General features: G+C 45.9%; 5 protein-coding genes across 5 annotated transcripts; 3 read left to right on the forward strand and 2 right to left on the reverse strand.

The window, feature by feature from the left end:
• Window positions 1-346: 346 nt before the first annotated feature.
• MYCGRDRAFT_39200 (uncharacterized protein) lies at window positions 347-1,594 on the reverse strand (the record flags this gene model as incomplete). Its single annotated transcript, XM_003854511.1, has 1 exon — window positions 347-1,594. The coding sequence occupies one exon, from the start codon at window positions 1,592-1,594 to the stop codon at window positions 347-349; it is 1,248 nt and encodes a 415-aa protein (XP_003854559.1).
• An 8,878-nt stretch (window positions 1,595-10,472) lies between these two features.
• Window positions 10,473-12,186, forward strand: MYCGRDRAFT_69467 (uncharacterized protein; the record flags this gene model as incomplete). The annotated part of the gene is made up of 2 exons (XM_003853652.1): window positions 10,473-11,579; window positions 11,634-12,186. 2 exons carry the CDS (start codon window positions 10,666-10,668, stop codon window positions 12,184-12,186), a joined length of 1,467 nt encoding a protein of 488 aa, XP_003853700.1.
• A 1,890-nt stretch (window positions 12,187-14,076) lies between these two features.
• MYCGRDRAFT_79833 (uncharacterized protein) lies at window positions 14,077-14,277 on the forward strand (the record flags this gene model as incomplete). The annotated part of the gene is made up of 1 exon (XM_003853653.1): window positions 14,077-14,277. One exon carries the CDS (start codon window positions 14,083-14,085, stop codon window positions 14,245-14,247), a length of 165 nt encoding a protein of 54 aa, XP_003853701.1.
• A 3,406-nt stretch (window positions 14,278-17,683) lies between these two features.
• Window positions 17,684-18,257, reverse strand: MYCGRDRAFT_91471 (uncharacterized protein; the record flags this gene model as incomplete). Its single annotated transcript, XM_003854510.1, has 3 exons — window positions 17,684-17,854; window positions 17,911-18,160; window positions 18,214-18,257. 3 exons carry the CDS (start codon window positions 18,255-18,257, stop codon window positions 17,684-17,686), a joined length of 465 nt encoding a protein of 154 aa, XP_003854558.1.
• Window positions 18,258-20,544: 2,287 nt separating this feature from the next.
• Window positions 20,545-21,230, forward strand: MYCGRDRAFT_108482 (uncharacterized protein; the record flags this gene model as incomplete). Its single annotated transcript, XM_003853654.1, has 2 exons — window positions 20,545-20,577; window positions 20,637-21,230. One exon carries the CDS (start codon window positions 20,713-20,715, stop codon window positions 21,037-21,039), a length of 327 nt encoding a protein of 108 aa, XP_003853702.1.
• Between the last annotated feature and the right edge of the window lie 405 nt (window positions 21,231-21,635).

Here is a 21,635-nt window from a genome sequence, read left to right on the forward strand (position 1 = left end):
ACGAATGTTCCGAAGCACATGGATGTCGCGTGATGGCATTCATAGACGCAAAGATGTTGTTTATCTGGGACGTAAAATGCTTTTGATGAACGAACCGGAATGAGTGTAAGACATGGAAAGGAGAATTTAAGACTTGCAGAGACATCTCGATATCTGTCGCTTCCTCGGGAAGAAAGGTCTGGAAGTGTTGTCTTATGGAGGGGCTGTGATCGGGTAAAATATTATTGTTGCTGTTGATCTCTTCCCCGGGCCGGGATAGCCTGCATAAGTCAAGTTAGTTATGCTTTGGGGCTGCATAGGCGGTCAGTGACACACCGTCAACCACCACGAGACCACCACACCGCTCTCAGGGCATGGTCTTGACTTCAGTCTTCAATCCGGCCTTTTGTAGACGTTCCATGTACGGCGCACCCAGCGTCGCCGGAGTCAGCACGCCACCACCCAATTCATGAGCGAATGTCTTGTCACGGGCGAGAGTTATGGCGGCTTCTGAGAGCGTGGCGGCGGTCAAAGCGTACATCGAGCCGTGGTAAGCCATCGTTCCAGAGGCACGCTTGGGATCATTCGGATCCGTCACGTCCGCGTTGGCAACTGCCCGCCACTCGCAGTGATCGTTGGTAGTCTCCTCTTTCGTGGGGCCCTGTCCGGGCTGATACACGAATTTCTTCAGAAGCCAGCGCACGGGAGGCAAAAGCAGGGTTGCGGTTCCCAGGGTAAGAGCCAGATGCATCAAAAATGCCTGGAGGTTGCTCGAGACCTTGGTGTAGATGCTGATCTTGAACTTTGGGCCGTAGAATTTGCCTCCATCGTACAGACTCCATGATCGATTAACGATGACAATGTCGCTAGGTCCTTGCAGACTGTCCGTCAAGATGCCCAAGTCTGAGTCGGTGCGAATACCCGTGATATTTTCGAGGAGAGGCTTGCCGGCGGTCTCTTGAGGTGGTGCCACGGCAGACAGCGACCAAGGATTCATGCTCTTCGCAAAATGAGATAGACTGTAGGTGTCGAATAAAGTCAGGAGTGTATCGAGCGTACCGCCGGACGGCGCACCCTTCAAGGAATAAACCGAATCCAGGATCTCAGCCGTGCCAACTGACAACGTCTGACGGATGTGGTTAACGAGCATCCAGCACATCATATCGCTCGGCGCACTTTCCATGCCGTTCTGTGGAATCATGATGGCACCAGTCTTCTTCGCGAGAGCATCGTACTTTTCGACCATGTCGTACACCCAAGGCACCTCCCCCGTGCAATCTACGTAGTGAGTTCCGTTCTCGGCACAAGCCTCGAAGGCGAAAGCTCCGTACTTGTGATATGGACCCACAGTGGATATGAGGACCTTTGTCGTTTTCGCGAGCTTGACCAGGTCTTGTTTGTTGAGTTCTGCAATCTCGATACCTGGAGCGAGGCGGTCTGGATTGAGGGAATGAATCTCGTCAGCGACGGCTTTCAGTTTCGCCTCTGACCGACCAGCAATGGCCCATTTCAGGTCTGTCGGGGCATATGTGGTCAAGTGCTCGGCGGTATATTTTCCCGTGTATCCAGTCGCTCCGAAGACCACGATCTCGTATTGGCGTTGATCTTGAGACATCTCGTAGGACGGTCAGAAGATGTCGGGATGATGGATGAGAGGTCGATGGAGGGGATGAAGGTGCAGGAAAAGGGTAAGTAAAAGCTGGGCCGGCAATGATGATGCACTGGAAGCAGCACGGGGGAGATGCTGAGAACAGACAGCGCTCCGGAGCGACCTCTCGCTTCTTGCCTTGATAACGATGCGAGGTCACTCATTCATATAGCAAAGTTTCAAGAACCGTGAAACGTTCAATTCCTAGGCAAGCAGAAGGTTCGCGAGGGAAGTCGAGTCAAGATGTGATCAGGTCGTGTCGTGCAATACGACATGGTGATGGAAGCAAGGAAACCTGGAAGATACTGTTGTGGATTATCAGACTGACCATTAGTGAAGTGCACGTAACTAGTGCTAAGGCATTCCTACACATAGATAGCTAAAGTAAAAATCTTATACTTAAGATTCTCTCTGCATAACAATATATACCTGCTAATTAAAGGTCTTCTTCTACTTAGCTTAAGTCTAATTATAACAGGTTATTAGCCCGGCGTAACTACTACATACTTAAGGAAGAATTGTCTGTTCTAAGCGTAGCTACTAGAACCTTACTATACACTATTTAGACAGTTAACTAGCGAGCCGAGAAAGAGCTAGTTATAATAACAGCCGTAATATAGGCTAATAAGTTTAAGACTACGAAGGAGAATAAAGTCCTAAGAAAGGGAAGCAACTTCTTAGACTAGTTAAGGATGCTTAAAGTAGCCCTTATAGATAAGGAGGTGTTAGGCTATATCTTTTATAACATTCCCTAGTGCCCTGCCTAACTAAAGCTAGGAATTAAAGTTAGATATCCCTCTCTACTAACTAAGGAAAGTACTACTTTATCCTCCTAGGCTCTAACTCTTTCCTAAAAAGAAGGAGGGGATACTTTAGTAACAGAACCTATTCTAACTAGTAGACTAAGACTAACTCCTCTCTAAGTCTAGTATAAGCACGACCTAATTACATATAGGATTATTAGCAAAAGGATTAACTAATCTCTAAGGCCTAACTTTAGGGATATAGAGAAGATAGCTAAGGAACTATATAATACTATTATAGCTACCTATAGGCCTGTTATAACTATAAACATTTATAACAGCCTAAGGATTCTTAGAATTAGTAATATTAAGATCTAAGGAACAAATATTTAGAAGTACTATAAGGACTTCTAGAAGTAGTATTATAAGTATATCTCTATAATAGAGTAATACTCTAGGTCTAAGAACATTCTAGTCTTAAAGCTTACCTTTAGTAATAAGCAGATTAGGCTATTCTTTATCTAGGGCCTCTACTATCTAGAATACCTAAGAAGCTAGAAATAATCCTATTATATTAAGAACATAACTCTTAAAGAGCTAATTACCTTATTAATTAAGGAACCTCCTTTATAGACATAGAGGACAGCAGGAGGATTTAGGGGTGCTATAGTAGATAATAATTAGTATACTAAGTATACCTATTATATCTATATAAATGCAGATTACTTTAAGAAGTACCCTAATAAGGCCCTAAAGTCCTAGGTATATAGAGGAAAAGGAGGATCTAATAAGGATAAGAAGAAGTCCTAAGATAAGAGTAAGAGATATAATAAGAAGGGAGGAAAGGGTATTATAGTAATTAAGCCTATCTCCTCTTCTAATATAGGCTTAGGCTCTAATTTAAATAGCTTATTTATAAGAGCAGCAATTGCTACCGCTAGAATATAAAGGAGTAATACTATTATCTAGGATTCTAGTATATTATACTACTTCTTTAATAACAAGTCCTAGTTCTTAAACCTTAAACCCCTAGAAACCCTAATTAGGTTCTTTTAAGCTATTAGACAAAGCATAGTTATATACTTAGGAAGTGTAAGAATTATAATAAAGTACAAGGGGAATAAGTTAAATATTACCTTATAAGATGTATTATACTCTCCTAACTCTAATTACAACCTTATCTTAGTAGAGACTCTCTAGCTAAAGTGCAAGGTCTACCTAGATAGGCTATCTTTATATATTCTAAGGAATAATAAGAAGATAGGCAAGGTTTAGTCTACTTATAATGTTCTAATCCTCTAGAATGCAACTATCTCTCTCCCTAAGGGAAGTACTAAAGTTGCTTCTATAACTAATAGGAATATATCCTATCTAGCCTTTGCTATGCCTAAGGCTAATATAACAAGATAGTATTAGAGACTAGGCTATATAGGGAATAAGATTCTTAGTGCAATAAAGGCTTAAGTCTAAGGACTTAAGTAAATTAACATATCTACACTTAAGTACTATAAGCTATACAAGCTTGTAAGGTTATAGAGAGTAGTATTAAGAACTCCGAGACTAATACCTTAATCCTTATTAGATAAGGTCTATATTAACATTATAGGACTAATCTTTCTATTAGATATCTTTAGATATAAGTACATCCTTATAATTACTAATATAAAGTTAAGAAGGAGATAAGCTATCTTCTGTAAGCTTAAATTATAAGCTGCACAAATTATTAAGAAATAGACTACTAAGACATTTAACTAGTATAAAAAGATAGTTAAGATCTAGTTCTTAGATAGAGGAGGAGAGTTTAATAATAATAATCTAATTACATTTATAGAGAATAAGGGACTAAAATAGGATTTCTTAGCTCCCTATACTCCTAAGTAGAATAGAATTGCAGAATTATCTAATAAGGTTATCCTTAATAAGGCAAGAGTAATAATAATTAACTCTAGCCTACCTCTCCCTCTCTAGAGTTTTGCAGTTATATATATAATCTTCCTTACTAACAGGCTAGTATACCTGTTAACTAATAAGATTCCTCTTTAGGAATTTAATTAAGATCTTAATACTAGAACTCTATATATTAATCTAACAAAGGTTAGGAGATTTAGATATAGAGCATATCTATATAATTAGAGGAGACCTAATTTATAGAAGTTCTATCTTAGAGCAGAGAAATACTAGAATCTAGGATTCTAGGAGAACACTTTAACTAACTATATAGTTTAGAAGTTTAAACTATCTACCCTTACTAGGTTTTAGTATAAGATTATAACCTCTCCTTATATAATATATAATAAGGATAAGGTATATAGCATAATACCTACTACCCTAGACTTCTAAGGGGAGAGTTTCCTATAACTAATATAACCTATTACTATAGAATAGGAAGTCTATACTATCTATACTAAGGATTAAGATTAGGGCTAGGATGTCTAAGGGCAAGATGCCTAACCTCTTACTACTTCTTATCTTTAAGAAGTAGAGAACATATTTAATACTATATAGAGAGAGAGAAACTAAGCCTCCCTTTTAACATCTTAGGGGGAGCAAATATTAGGTTAGGATATATAGTCCTAGGATAACTAATATAAGTAGTCTAAGCCTAATTAGCTAGAGGCTACTAAGTATAAAGAAGCCTCCTAGCTAGCTTAGGGGGAGCATATTTCTAAGGAAACAGGAAGTCCTAAGGGATTCTAAGGAAGTCCTAAGGGATTCTAGGAGCAAGCTAATACCTTATTAACATAGCTATAATATTAAGTATTAGCAGAGAATTGCCCTAAAAGGGAAGACCTTTAAGATTATACTATAACTCCCTTCTTAGACATTTATATTATAGGAAAGAGGAAAGTAGGGAGAAGCCCTAAGAGACCTAAGAAATTAGGCAATAAAGCAAGTCCTAAAAGCTTAGGCATATTTAGACTCTTAAGAAGTAGAAGATTAGTTATAAGAAAAGACTATAGTAAGATCTAGAAGATAGGACTTAAAGCAACAAATCCTAATCTATCTAATCCTAAGATAGTTAAGGAAGCTCTCTCTAGATCTAACTATAAGGAATAGGAGAAAGCTATTATTAAGGAAGCTAAGTTACTTAAGTCTATAGGATGCCTTAAATAGAAACTTATTAGCACCCTCCCTAAGGGGAGAGTCCCTCTTATAGGGAAATAGGTCTTTAAGATTAAGGTACTCCTAAATAGAACTATAGAGAAGTATAAGGCTAGATAGATAGCTAGGGGATTTATATAAAGGAAGGGACTTAACTATATTAATACCTTTGCTCCTACCCTAAGAGCTATAATAGGGAGAATACTTCTATCCCTCTTAGTTAACTTTAGCTAGAAGAGGAGATAAGTTAATATTAAGACTGTATTCCTAAATCTAAACCTAGATAAGCAGATCTTTATTAAGCTACTAGAGGGAGCTTATCTCTTTAAGAAAGATACCTATAAGTATATTATATATATTAAGAAAGGACTATATAGGCTTAAGCAGGCAGCTGCTCTCTAGTACTATAATACTATAGATACTCTTTAAAAGCTTAGTCTAACAAGAACTGTTAGCAATGCTTACCTCTTTTAAGGGAAAGGCATCCTTATTCTCCTTTATATAGATAACTTCTAGATCTTTAGACAGTTAGACTATAAAATTAACAAACTAATTAAGGGATTAGAGCAGAAGTACATAATTAAGGTTGTTAATACTAATATCTTTCTTAGACTTTACCTAAAGGAAGGGAAAGATAGCTCTATATCTGTCTCTTAGGAACACTATTCTAGAGACAAACTTTAAGGATATAGTCTTAATAATGCAAAGAGTATTAAGTACCCCCTTAACACCCTCCTTAAACCCCTCTAGGATAAGGGAACAAAGGAGGACTATAATCTCTTTAATAAGATTATTAGGGAACTGCAATATCTGTTAAACTATACTAGACTAGATATTAGTTTTGCTATTAACTACTATGCAAGGTTCCTTTAGAACCTAGGACCTTTATATATTTAGGTAGCTAAACATATCTAGAGATATGTTGCAGGTATAATTAATAAGTGCCTTATATATAGGAAAACTAAGGAGCAAATTTAGATTAAAGCATTCTTAGACTCTAACTTTGTTAGTAATCCTAGTATATCTAGGTCTACCTTAGGAATGCTCTTTAAAATTATAGGAGGCCTAGTTATCTAGAGATCTTAACTATAGAAAGAAGTAGTACTATCTAGCACTAAGGTAAAGTACCTCTCTCTTACTAAGGTAATAAGAGAAGTAAATTAGGTAAGGAATCTTATTAATAAGCTCTAGCCCTTTACCTAGGCTAAAAGCATTTCTACTATCCTTATTAAAGTAGACAATTAATTAGCTATTAGCCTTATAGAAAACTATGCTAACTCTAAAAGATTAAGATATGTCTCTCTTAGGAACTATTACTATAGAGAGCAATATAACAAGGGGAGTATTAAGGTAGAGTTTATAAAGATAGACATATAGCTTATAGACTGTCTAACAAAACTAAAATCCCTAAATACTATCCTCTAATATATAGATCTATAAATCTAGCAAAAAGATACTTATGTGTCTATATTAGGCAGCTAATATAGACATATAAGAGAGGCTAATACAGGAATTAAACTTGTAACCTTCTAATTTGTAGTTAGAAATTATATTACTAGACTAACTAGCCCTTAATAAGAAGAGGGAAATTACTCTTAAATTTATGCCTTAATACCTGCATTCCTACCTAAGAAGGATTCCCTCCCTAGAATTATACTATTTTATTTGTTACAAAACTAAGAAGCATAACACTTAGAATACTTATTTTATTCTTATCTGTATAAAGGAAAAGAGGCAACTATATACCTCTACAAAAGCATTTAAGAAACTATAAGAAAAACACCTAGCTAAAGGAAAACTTTTCTATAAAAACCTAAAAGTATTAGAGTATATCCTAGAACCTGCAACCTGCCCCCCTAGACTACTACTAAAAGACTAAGCTAATTCCCCTAGAATCTTAATTTAAAGCCTAGGAGAATATTAGTTTCTATTAGGGAAGAAGGGATTTTAAGGAGAACATATATAGGATACTATGCTACTAACTACTACTTTATCTCTACCTTATTAGAGCTTAACATTTAGCTAAGAGGAGTTTAGTTATAGTATAATACAAATCCCTAAGGATTAGGAGTTGTTAGACTAGGGTAGTTTTCTACTAGGAAGGCCTACTCCCTTAGGTTATACAGCTCCTCTATTATTATATTAATAAGGTCTGTAGTAAGGAGATCCTTATTAAGCTTAGCTATAAACCTATTAAAGCAAGCTATAAAAGAGAAGGGACTCTAAGCCCTAACATTTACTCTATTATAGTGTCTATTTATCTCTCCTCTAATAAATTAATGCATAGTCTAATATGCTACAGAACTATCTTTATAGATCTATAGGAGATCTCTACTACTAATAGCTCTTACTTTATCGATAACTTACTAGAAGGTTTTCCTAGGGACAGAGAAAGCTACTCTTCTTCTAAAAGTTATAGCTAATAATATAGATTGTGTTATTAATAGCTATAAGGGATAGATAATAGATTAGCTAATAAATTAGCTAAATAGATAAGAGGTGTAAATTATAAAGTAGAGGAATAAAAAAGCTAGAAGAAGATGCTTTTTAATAAGCTAAAGCCGAGTATTAGCTACGTAGTAGGTAAATACCTACTATATTTAGGTAACAGACAGCTCGTAATAATGCAGCTACTAATAGGGGAGTGTTATAGATTATTAGACTAACTATTAGTAAAGTGCACGTAACTAGTACTAAGGCATTCCTACATACAGATAGCTAAAGTAAGAATCTTATACTTAAGATTCTCTCTGCATAACAATATATACCTGCTAATTAGAGGTCTTCTTCTACTCAGCTTAAGTCCAATCACAACAGATACAGCATGAAGAAGTCGTGGGACAAATTTTCGCTTACCTCACAACCAACGCCTGCAATCACTGTACCACAAACCTGCATGAGGAAGCATTCACTCACTGCAGTACCTCCGTTCCCCCGCTCAAAGTGCGCCACTACGTCACTTGTTTACTCCAGCTCTCGTGTCAACAACATCTTAGATAATTAATTACACTACCACCACACTATGCAATTAAACGTGCTAAATTGTGAACGAGTCTTTAGTGTCTTCTCCTTTAATCCTACTATCGCGTTATGATAGTTTCTAGCTATAAGCACCTTATACATACTAAGAAAGGTGCTACTCTTACGCTCTACGGAGCTAGCTTATTAAACAGAACTATTAGCACTAGATTAAAGAAATGCTACTACACTATTACACGCACCTTAAAGGCTATCTTTACAGAGTGCCCAGGACTTACGTAGCAAGAGATACTAGCTAAGAAGAACGCAGACAACACCCTTAAATGCACTAAACTCGATCTACGAATACTAGCACTAAAGCGAGGACTTCTAGCGCGAGTTAAGCCCGGCTCCTTACTCTTACGCATCGTCCGAGAGGCTATTAACGACATCTACCCTCGTCTTAAGCAGACTATAGCAGCTAACAGAGGCATTTAAGATGCGATAAACGTAGGCAAGATTACGAAGGAAGAGGTCTTAAGGAACAAGCTTCCTTATAGTTTTAGTCGACTATTAAAGCAGCGTCAACCTCTTAGTTAGATCGATAGCAATGCAAGACCGGTAGATTAGCATAGCATATAGTTTCTAAGCAATTAACAGGTCCTTAATGTCCTCCGTAACAAGCGACACGTTGCCGGTAACATTAACCGCCGCTAGAAGAAGATCGTTCGCAGACGTTCACTACGCAAGCAACACCTCTTACAACCGAACAAGGACGACCGCCTCGATTACTACGAATACCTTACTACTAAGCTCGCTTAGCTGCTACTGCTACCGCTCTTTATTACAGTCGACGAGAAGAAGCTGCTCCTCGGAGGCTTACTAAACACGCACATCTTATGCCTCGAAGGAGAGCAGCCCTACGGTAACAACGAGAAGGTCGCGGTCGTTCTTATGCAGTAGGCCGCGGCCAGCGAGCACATTAGCAACGTTGTTAAGAGACCGATAAAGATGTAGATACTAGAGACACAGGACACCTTAGAGCACGTTAAAAAGGAGATAAAGAAGCTGGTAGAGTAGCTAGACAGGAGGGCACAGAACTCTTGTTTACGCGCTCTTATTAAGGGCACTCGTAAACACCGCCGCTTAAGTAAGGCACAGCGCGAACGAGACGAGGACAATGCCGCTCGTCGTCTTGCTCGTTCTTAAGGTGCAAGGGGCACTAGTACCGGTTAACGCAGAGCTAAGATCTCACCTACGATAATATAGCCTTTAGCGACCGAGTTCGTAAGAGCTAACAAACGTAGTAGCATAGACTTCGCATAGTACGCGGTGTTCATTTATATAGAGCTATTGTTTCCCTATTACCTTTAATTAAAGAAGGAGTGCCCTAGAAGGACGGTAATAATCACTAAAGACAACCTTAGTAGCTATGCAAAAGCACGACGACTGCTAGCTCCTTACATTAAAGACATAGCTATCTAGTTTATTAAGTAGTAGCTACTAAACTCACTAGACCTACATCTAATTAAGAGCGTTCACCACTATAAAGAGGTGCTCCTTAGGGACTAGAAATACACGATAACTACTAACAACGCAGCTACTATTGCTTATACTTACGACAAGGTTACGAAGGTCTAGTAAGGGCGTAAAATAGACTATATCTGCAGCAGAATCACGAGGGCAGCGGACTATATAGACCTTGCAGAGCGCATAGCTCTGAACAGTGGTAACAACAAGTTTAATAACTACCTACACGTTAAGAGCGACAGCGAGAGCGATTAACAACACCTTTAAACGCGCCGAGCCATAAACATAGTTTTCACTAATATATTTACATTGCTACTAACGATACTAATGTGGGCAACAACGCGTTGTTTTAGTAGTGAACCCCACCAAAATCCGATCGTCGATCCCAAAGTCGTATTAGGGCTGGCGCACTTTGAGCGGCCCCCCGGAGGTAGCCATCGATCCTTCTCCATTTGGCAAGCGTGTATCACAAAAATTCCACTATCTTTGACGGATGTGCACGTGAGGCTGGCATGCACTTATCCCCTCGAACGGCGATCCTTGTCTGGGGCAGCATGCCTTTACAACAATACTAAGAATTGCTTGGAGAGGAACCAAATGGAGCCCGCCTTTGTTTGATCATTTCATCTCCTGCAGAATCGTGTTTCCAGCATCTTCTTCATCACAACGAAGTCAGAGTGAAGAACATTTGTTGAGACCATCAACATGACGACATACCGAGATGATGCAGAGGACACGCTCGATGAACTCCTGAGAGACGGCGCTCGTATCGAGGAGCTTCCCTCAGACGACCAAGATGAGAACTTCGAAGACGTCGACGAGAGTAGCGACGAAGCACAGGACGACTTCTCCGGCATACCTTTTCCCGGAAAACATCTTCAAGCAAAACCAACACAACTACCCCTGTGGCTCCAACCGGCCATCTTCAACCTCTTCCGCGACGAGGAGCTGATCACAACGACCACCGAGCAACAGCTCAAGACAACGAGGGAGTGTCTTCCGTTACTTCTGGGAGAAGAATCTCTCGAACTACCTCTCAACAGCCACAAAATTCCACATCTCAATCGCGAGAAGCATGCTTCCTTCCTGAGAGCTAATGTCGGATCTTTACCGTCTGGCTACGTCCTCATGGACGCCAGCCGACCATGGCTTTTCTACTGGGTCATGGCGGGCCTCACCTTCCTCGACGAGGACGTCACAGAGTACAAACAACGCTTGATCGAAACGCTACGACCACTGCAGAACCCGACTGGAGGTTTCGGCGGAGGGCATGGACAGTATAGCCATTGCGCGGGCACATACGCCTGTCTCCTCGCGCTCGCTGCAGTGGACGGTCTAGAAATGGTCGATCGTAAAGCAATGTGGCACTTTCTCGGCTCGGTCAAGCAAGACGATGGTGGTTTCCGCATGGCGATCGGCGCCGAGGAAGACATTCGAGGCGCGTACTGCGCCATGACAGCAATCACACTTCTTAACCTTCCTCTTGAGCTCCCACCAGATGCACCGGCTCGGAAAGCTGGACTGACGTCCTTCACGGATAGATTGGGAGAGTGGGTGGGCAAATGCCAGACTTACGAGGGTGGAATCGCGGGTGCACCGAATAACGAAGCCCACGGAGCGTACGCTTTCTGTGCGTTGGCATGTCTCAGCATTCTGGATGCGCCGCACATCAGTATACCGAAGTACCTCAATACTACCACTCTGCTTTCGTGGTTGACGGGCATCCAGACCAGTCCCGAAGGAGGATTCGCAGGCCGAGCGAACAAGCTGGTCGATGCGTGCTACAGTCACTGGGTCGGTGGATGCTGGGCGCTCATACAAGCTGCGCTGGCCGGGCCAAAGCACGAGGGTAGAACGACAGATCTGTGGAGTCGCGAGGGGCTGATCCGATACTTGCTCTGCTGCGGCCAGCAGGAAGGTAAAAGGGGAGGCATGCGCGATAAGCCATCGACGAGGCCGGATGCGTATCATACCTGTTACTCGCTCGCTGGATTGAGCGCTGCTCAGAACCACTTCTTCTACGATGTGAAGGGCGAGACCCAGGATGAAGTGACCGGGCGGTTGGTGTCTGCATTCCAGTGGACTGCAAAACCGGCTACCGCGGAAGAGAGGAAGGCTTGGGCTTTTGATGAGGTTGATGCTGTGCGGCCTGTTCATCCGGTATTTGTCCTGCCGATGGAAGTTGTGGAGAGGACGAGAAGTCAATTCGAGAAGGGAGGATTTTGATGCGGTCAACATACATAGGCATATGAAGGTCTTCAAACCGATACACTCCCCTCAGCAACTCGTCCCTGCTCATATTCGATGTTGTCGGATGGGTTCGGAGGAATGTCCGGGGTCGAAATGAGCACGTGTGGGTGCAGGGATGATCCATTCCTCCTCGGTCGGTAAATGAAGGTGTTCATGCAATCCGATCTCGGTACAGTCCATTGCCACAGCCGCTCGTTACTAACCTCCTTTGGCTGCTGTTGCAAGGGCTGTTACAAGGGCTCGTTGTCGAATCGATTGGTGGTTATGTTGTCGCTTGTGAGGGCCGCAAGGGTGTTGTAATTAACCGGCATGGTGCCATCGTCGCCGGCATGGTGCCATGGCTCGGTTAAGCGGTTGCAGGGCTCTTAAACACTCGCTTCTGCAGTGATCACCAACATGCTAGATATCGGAAGGTCGGTGCGTGGAGCGATGGCAGTAACCTCACCTTAGTGTGCAGTAGCTGGTGTGTAGCTCAATGGCTTCATGTCGCTGTTTGATAGCTTCATGTTGCTGCTCAATAGCGTGTGTGATCTGTCATATAAAGGGCGAGTTCGTCGTTGTTATGGTAGAGCTGTCAGTTTTGACAGCGCTTCCACGGAGATCACGGAGATTCAGCTCCACTGCGCTGCTGCACTGAGGGCGACAGGTGGTGGGCTGGTAGCATATATATAGGGCGCAGATTTGGTGTAGAGCAGTATATCCATCCCTTCCATTGTCTTCGTTGTTACCATGCCGTATGTCAATCCAAACCACTCGTTCGCAAGCTCCAGCAGCTCCGACGCCTTCGCACCGGCCGTCTACCCCCTTCCTCACCGTCGTGTTGTTGGCCATCGTCCAGTCCTTGCCAATAGCATGGTCGGTCGTCGCACACTGCTATAGCCAGCTCCGGATACGGAGCCAGTAACTCCTCGTTCGTTCTTCGAGCCGGAGGTGGTGGACGAGCAGCCGCGTGGTCGTGGCCTCCTTCCGTACGCCATTCGCACGAGGATCAAGACCCTTAAACGAGTGGCCGGTTGGACGTTGCATCGCATTGCCGGTGAGTGCCTGTGAATGGTATGAGCGTAATACAACAGCTGACAAGATGCAGCTGCTCTTGGTGAGCTATACAGCACCGTTCAGACCATTGCCGCCGAGGCAGCCACACCAGCCGGTGCTCGTTACGTCCTTCATGGACTGCGTTAGTTTGGCACCCCTGTGGCTAACAGGATCATCGAATATGTTACCAGCGGCGTGGAAGGACGTCGAGCGACCTACTAACAGATTAAAGAGAGGCTCGAGCTAGCATGCTCTGTCAACACCATTCGACGACGGCTCAATAAGCGTAGATACTGGAAGCGCGTAGCTCGCCGAGCACCATTCCTTGACGCAGACGGCTTGGACTTGAGGCCTCAGTTTGGCTAGTGGTGCTTGAATCATCTCGACAATGGCCGCACCTTCTTGTTTGGCGATAGAGCCGCCTTTGGCAAGGGTGGCAGCAGCAAGGTGCTCGTCAATCGTCGTGCTAATAAGGCGTTCGATCCAGACTGCCTTGGGCCACGATATCGCCGCATCAAGAGCCAGTTCGTCTTCGCATTGATTAGTGGCAACAAGAAGTCAAGGATCATCTTCTGGGAGCCAGCATGGGGCAACATCACCGCCGCAGGCATGGCCGAGCACGTGTTGCCAGAGCTTCATCGTTTCTGGCGTGAGATCGTGGACGTAGAGGCTGAAGAATCTGCTGCTGGCATGCGTGACAACAACGACTGGTTCGTCGATGAAGGAGCCTTCCCATGCTGGCCAGGACACTCACCAGCTCGTGCTACTACTCCTGGAACTCCTACACCTCAAGACGACGACGCTGAGGATGCCCAAGTGCCAGCTGCACCATTGCCAATGCTGTGTCTTGATGGTGCAGGTGTTCACAAAGCAGCTGCCTTCCGTAGCCAGCTGGATATCCTCGGGGTTCCTCATGCTCTTGACGTGTGGCCAGCGAACTCCCCAGACCTCAATCCAATTGAGAACGCATGGGCCATGATGAAATGGCGCCTCAATCATTAGTATCCGTTGCCGTCGTCGAATGTGGTGCTTAGACAGCAGATTCAAGAGGTGTGGGATGCTCTGACTCCGGCTGAGATTGGTCGAATTACGGGCTCGTTCAGATCGCGTTGCGAGAAGGTGATCGCTCGTGAGGGTCGCCACACGGGCTATTGATGCCGCTGATTCGAATAGGAGCGGTTTCGTGATGGTAGTGATGGTGGTTGTGGAGTTGTGAGTGTTCGAAGTTAAGCTAAAATCTCAGCCGTCCAGTCTTTCCCGGATTTTGCTTTGTAATCATAGATGAGGTCAGATAACACGCTTTCATTGGCTCGCTTAATCTCGTACAGCCTCGTATTGCGGCCCGTGTCAGTGAATGATAACCAAGGGCCCTTGCACTAACAAGGGTGGAAGTGGAGAAACGAGCGGCTGCAGGAACCCATTGTAGTACTGCACTGGCAAGGAGCTGCTGCCGAAGCGGATCGATCGCACATGTGCTGCAGCGCACAGACTCGGTGCTTTTGGGTGAATCAGATTGCCGTTGAATCGACTTCCATGTTCGCCATTGCCATCGGATCTGGCAGGTTGTTCTCAGTCGGAGGCCTTGCCGCTATTCAGAATATGCGACCGAGCCCTCATTTGATCTTGTAGCCATGACAGTCTACCAAGCATCAATACCCGTTCAGTGCGTCGTGTCACGAAGGAGAATGACCCTCAACTGTTCCCAACTATCGATGGAATTCCTAGTGAATTACTTCGAGGAGTCTGGCTGCATTGTGGAGTTCCTTGCGCACTGCCAACCAACTACATTGCTGGCGATCAAGACGGCGACGATAAGCTTCAGAACAGTAGATCTGTGCTGTCTCCGGTTCAGAACGCTAACAGCTCGGTGTGGTTTTGAAGTCTCGCGCCAGCGCCACGACCCGACGCTAGGTCCAAAAACTACCGCCACTGTGACAAGAAATCCCCGCAAGCAAGTGGTGGAGCGCATTGAGAAGGAGGCAGGATGTGTGTAGCAAGACCTGAAATTTAAGAAAATTGACCCCAAAATTCAAGACATGAATATAGACTAATGAGCGACTACACTAATAGCGGACCAAGGAAAGAAAAGCAACCGAGCGAACTGCTGGAAAGAACAAGGTTGAGCTGTCCATCACACAGCAGAACGTCCTCGGTCTCTCAAACCCTCTTCCTCCTAGCCCGTATCGAGCTCTCCCAAGTTACTCGTCCAATCTCCCTCCGACCTCGTGACCCTGCCTGCTTCCTCAAGTTGACCATTCAATATTCATTCAAGAGCGAGGAGCTGGATAAAGATCTTAGCACGGCCTGTGCTGTCCACCTCCCATTCTCGAGTTCCCCTTGACCATTCGGCTGTTCCACGGCAGTGCACCTCGCCATTTTCCTCGAACGCTATGATGCGCAGGTTGTATGGCCGCCCGGAATTGTTCTCGATTCGGACTCTCGTGATGAACGGATCGGTGTAGTCGTCCCGCCAGATTCTGGTGTAGACCCCAGGGGCAATGCCCAGTTCCCGCCGCGGAACTACCTCCGACGGGAGCAGGGAGTGGTGGAGGATAGGGGCGGGAGTGCGGAGTTCCTGTTGCCGGGGCCAACGCAGAATTTCGGCGGGAGTTTCGTTGAGAGGGCAGCTCTCTAGGCCCCAAGCGCCCGACGAGAGGCATAGAGCACCGAGAAAAACGTGGAGAAAACGCATGATTCTTCCGTTGTAGCAGGTGGTCCGTTGAGTTGGAGTGGTAGTCGGTGGATGGCGGCTGAAGCGTGGAATCAGAGAGCGTAGGACAAGAGCTGGAAGCGACGCACGATCGAGATCTTGGGAAGACAATTGGGCTGTTGGTTGTGAGAGTTGCTTCGGATGATGAGGAAGAAAGAAGGAAATAACATAGGCGGCACGGAGGTATTTGTGCTCGGTCAAGGTGCAAGATACCAGACATCGGGTGCTGGGCCTTCTTTTTGGCAAGTCAACCGCGGGATTAAACTGACAAGAGTCTCACGATCGCTGTGCGCATATTGGTGGTAGAATTCTATCTGGATCACTTGCCGTTCACATCAACTCTCACAACCTCTTCGATCACGTTCATGTTCATCATGTAGGGCAAGACTATCGAAACCTTCACACCGTTGTCCACCGGGGCATGATTGTAGCTATACCTGCACCACCCTTGGATTCTCCGTCGCTCTCCCATGACAACAGCCCTCGTGTGGACTTTTTTGCCGTTCCAAGCACATTGACGTGGTGCGATGTACGCTGCGCATGGTGCAACAGACGCTGTCAGTGGTGCGATTGACACTTGTGAGCGCGACTTTCCAACTCGGTGACTGCAATGGTCACATGGAGACATCTTCCCGATGTTGGACCATTGTAGTGCCGCCGAAAACCTAACGACAAGGAAAGGGACGGAGCGTCACGCGGCGGGCACTAGTTTCTGCCTCCTGCACCCTACCTTAACCTTGCACAATAGGTCGCTATCAAGGCTGAAGTCTTAGCGCGGGCGAGGAGCCCACTAGTTCTGCGATTCTTCCTTTGTAGTATAGTAAATACATTTGTACAACTCTTGTATCGACTGAATATTCTTGTTGTCGTGTTATAGCAATGTAGAGTGCTCGGATTGTGCGAGGGGGGGAGATCAGTCTTGATTGCCACCCACTGTATTGGTCGCGGTTGGTTCACCGCAATACGGTGACTCGGTGAGTACCCTACATCGTTCGAGAACCGGTGCACTCGCGCCCCTCCAGCATGTCGGTCCCGAATCTTGTCACACGTTTGTCGTCCCTGCTGAAGTCTCGGCCCCTGCTTGGCAGGCTTAGGCATGTGCCCTAGGGTTGCGGAGGCAGTCGCTGTGCTCATGCCGGGCCCATGTAGTCTGTATCTACACCCAGCTCTCATTCACGGTTCCATCACAAGCGTCGGCTTGTGCCACTGTTAGAAGACCGTGCGCCGTCGCACTGATCTACGATGGGGAGATCTCCGGGTCGATGCACTTGACAGCTTCCAGTCGCCGTCGTTTGCCGTCGCCGCAAACAATCACCGTTCTCCTCGAAGCTCGTGGAGCTGGGGCGGGATGCTATTTGCTCTCGCAAAGATGTAGCGACGCGATGGACAGAAGTCGTTACCATGTCTCTGCCTCGCTGACGGTGAACAGCAATGCAAGCCGGCAGACACGAGTGAGAAGGGCGTGCAAGGAGACGAGTGTCGCACGATGGAGAAAAGTGAAGCGTACATTATGTTGGCCTGTTGAGAAATATTTGATGTCTGTTGGTGCCTAAGGCCGTAGAAGAGAGGATCATGTCATGCGCAGATCAAGAGTTCTTCCATTCCTTCTACCTGGTTGATTGTTGATCATTCTATCTGAAGCAAAGAGTCAACCCTCCTCTTAGGGGTGTGTTGAACAGCCCATGTTCTTGCCCTGCTGCCGGCAAACTCCGACATATGGATCAACATTTAGTAGTGAAAACAAAATGCTGAGACACCTTCGCTGGCATAGTGCTTTCTGTCGTACCACCTATGGTATTTACCGAGCTGCGTTGGTTCGGTCCAACCCATTCTTGCATAGGCTTGACAGTTCCTTGTGAACAAGTCAAAGTCGATGTAGCTCCCGGCGTTGTTCCAGCACTATAGTTTGTTAGATAGCTGCATGCTGTCCTTCCCATGAGGCAGATTCAACTTACATGGCCTTCCAACTGGTAATTGAATCCGGAATTGATGCAGACTTCCTGCGTAAGCCACGTCTCGTATGCGCCGTTTACGTCGCACTCCGTATATTTGCAGTACCCGTCCTCGGGCTTGTCCTCCGGGAACTCAGGGGGCGTCCAAACGAAGTTCGGGTCCGGGCCCGCAGGTGGTTTGGGTTGAGGCGAGGTCGGTTGGTCAGAGTCGGGCACAGCGAGCGCGACGCCTTTGACGACGGTCATGGTACCGCTACGAAACAAAGGTTGTCAGCGGAAGTGGGACAGAGGAGACGGGGTCCTTACAGGAAGAACACAGCCGAAGCCAGGGAAATCTGAGTAAACTGCATGTTGTTCGGCAGGATGGCAGTGGCAATGATGTTTCGTAAGATGATGAAAGCGATGGTGTTTCTGGGTGTTGAGATTGTTCCACAAGAGCTGCGGTCCTTCAATCATTTATGTCTGACCACGGCCAGGAGAACAGACGTATCTATTGCCATTTACTACCCCAATAAGTCGCCGGAATTCCGCCGCATGGGTAGAAGTCTGTTAGAATGGATCGAGACGAGAACGCCCACCGCCTAAAATCCGGAGGTTCTCACGACCGTACGCCTTACCCTAGAATAGCCCCCCTCCCCCGGATCGGCCTAAGCACGCCTTTTACTAGCATACTGTACAACCCGGTTGTTTATGGCGAAATGAATACTCCTAGCACAATCCTAGTGGTTGCATACGAACCACTCGGGGAATGTCGAGAGCCTTGCTGGGGCTTATAAGCTAACGGTTCATAGACGGCTGAGAGACACATTGTGCCCTAGAACTTGAGCCTCACGACGACTGAACTCGTGTCGAGGAAATAGTACGTGCAGGATGAAGCCAAGTCGGAGCGCTTTCCGTGATGTAAGGTATGGAGGTCCTTGTCTCGGTCGGTGTGCATTCTTGTTCCCCCTAGGCCTTCTTTTACGAAAGTTGATCACCTTAGCGCTGGTATCCCTCTCGTAAATTCCTGGTGTAAACTAGATTGCATCCGATCTAGTCCAATGCTTTGAGATGTGGTGTGTTGTACAACCAGGCGACCTTTGGACAACGGTCTGATGCCTGCCGGGACATAAACGATGTCTCCCCGCTAAAGTTTCCAAGGGAGTGTCGCCACATTCTTCAGGCAGGCATCGACGGTTCCTTGTTTCTGCCCTAGCTTGGGGAAGTCGGAAATGGAACTCAAAACTTAGATACTCTTCTCGTTTTCGCGCTAGAGACTTCGGGCCGTGGTGTTGGACTAGGATTAACTGGACGGCACTTCGATGCGTTCGAACATCAGACGCTGCAGTTGCGGAGGTAGCTCTCCACTGGATTATACTCCAGTGGGTGGAAACGAAGGAAGAACGCCCTCTTTGCAGCCTTGAGCACATTCCCGATGTCTGTTAGTGTTCCCTCGAGTACAAGCGTTATTACATGGTTGAATGTCTGCGAGGAGCAGAGTGGATTGTATAGGAATCTTTACGGTCCTGCGTGATTCGATGCAAGATCTCGAGGGCAGTAATCCATGCTCATCAGGAGAAGCTAGCGACTTCTACGCGACCGAAGTCCCTCCTTGCAGAGGTTATTTACAGCAGGCAAACTCCTCGGAGGAAGCACTGTCCTTACATGCTTGGAGGTTCTCCAAAAGGCAATCACTCCATATCCTGCGGTAACATTCGAGCGGTGTGCACGCCGATATCAAGCCGGCATTGATCCGAAGGTATTACAGTGCGTTTTGACTTCAAATGCTAGAGGTCGGGAGAGTGCACAACCTGGCACCTGATTCTATGACCTAAGAGCTCCCTTACCCTGCAACGATGAGGGATATTCAGTCCATATCCTGCGGTAACATTCGAGCGGTGTGCACACCGATATCAAGCCGGCATTGATCCGAAGGTATTACAGTGCGTTTCGACTTCAAATGCTAGAGGTCGGGAGAAGGATGTCCCTTGCTAGAGTATTAGTGCACAACCTGGCACCTGATTCCATAACCTAAGAGCTCCCTCACCCTGCAACGATGAGGGATATTCAGTCCATATCCTGCGGTAATATTCGAGCAGTGTGCACACCGATATCGAGCCGGCATTGATCCGAAGGTATTACAGTGCGTTTCGACTTCAAATGCTAGAGGTCGGGAGAAGGATGTCCCTTGCTAGAGTATCAGTGCACAACCTGGCACCTGATTTCGTGACCTGAGAGCTCCCTCACCCTGCAACGACGAGGGATATTCCGATACGTTCACATGTGAATAAGTGGCAATAGGGCAGACTTTGTCCCAACCGTATGCGCACCGCGACTGTAGCGATACGGAAGAATCCATCTCACGGCGATCAGTCGGAGGAGCGGAAACTTTCATTGAATCGCACCCATGCACAACCTGGGGCCTCGTCTCATTTGTTCTGAAGCTGTCAGCCTCTCTGTCAAGACATGGAACAACAGGGGCCAAAGAGTTCTGGCCCCTCGCAAATACGAACGACAAAAGCGGACGGCATTCTGACAGGTCCGTGAGTGGATAGTCAAGAATAGGGCACAGATACGTCGTTGTTGGCCTCAATGGGAAAACATAATTACCTTTGGTAAGCTCCTCTCGAGTTCTGTTCATACCACCATCAGTCGCGCCGTGTGCACTGCCTTTGCTTTACCTCACTTCGGGTCGGTGTCGTTCTGCCGCCCCTTGCTTCCACTCTCCGCTATTCTAACAATCATCTCAGACCGCAGCCTTCGTCCATCAACAACCATCCGCCCTAGGTCCTGCCTACGATCCGATACTTGCACAATCCAGCCACCATGCCCAGCAAAATCGTTCTAGCCCATCTGTTCGGGGCGGTTTCCGTCGTCCTCGCAAGAACGTCGTTTCACAAAGAGCGGTGCTGCCTCTGGAGCGATACACTGAATAGATGGTATGGATTGCCGTCGGCCACCCAACAGGCGTGCAACTTCATCGACCATTCCGACTACGAGTCCGACGATGAGGGTTGGTGCCACGCTAAGGGCGGCTACGGCATCGTAGACGAATGCTTCAGCTGCCTGTGCTGGAACGGTGCGAATGCTCACTCCTGTGGCGGTGGGGGAAAGTGGGGCGGCGCAACGACGAATTGTGGACACAACTGTTAGCGACAGGGCTCTCGCAACTTTTCCGCGAACGATTCACCAAGTCAACCACCCAGCGAATTGAGCAGCGGGCCAGGGTTAAGGGCTGACTTGTACATGCTTCTGGGTTTGAGGGAAAGTCAACGTTGCTTCAGCTCTGCGACAAGATACAAAAATGTAGCAGTCCACGCTGGGTCACGGATTTATGTCTCCTCTCCATCTTCGCCCTCACATCTTCATCCTCCTCTCACTTTCGTTTCCATGACATCTGATGTCCTCGTCATCGATACGTCCCCACTCCGTTGTACAATCTGTTCCGGCGCCCAAGTTCGAAGCGATGAATATGAACAATGGAGTCAAAGACGACTCTCTTTTGTGATCAATGTACAAGACGGTCGTTGATCCCCAACTTCTACAAATTTGAGTGCTCTGCCTTATCTCACGCCCCGGTAGCACTTGAAAAGGGTGAACGTCAGCAGATCTGGCCAGGGGATTGACTCACCTATGGACTGATGGCACGGAAAAGGCGAACAAAGAAGATTTGCCATACACAGATGTATGCTGAGTCGTTGGTGCGAGTTCAGAATTATGACTGCTCTGTGTCTGGAGCCTCGACTTTT

This window comes from Zymoseptoria tritici, chromosome 3, assembly GCF_000219625.1.
Source record: "Zymoseptoria tritici IPO323 chromosome 3, whole genome shotgun sequence".
NCBI classification, from domain to species: domain Eukaryota; kingdom Fungi; phylum Ascomycota; class Dothideomycetes; order Mycosphaerellales; family Mycosphaerellaceae; genus Zymoseptoria; species Zymoseptoria tritici.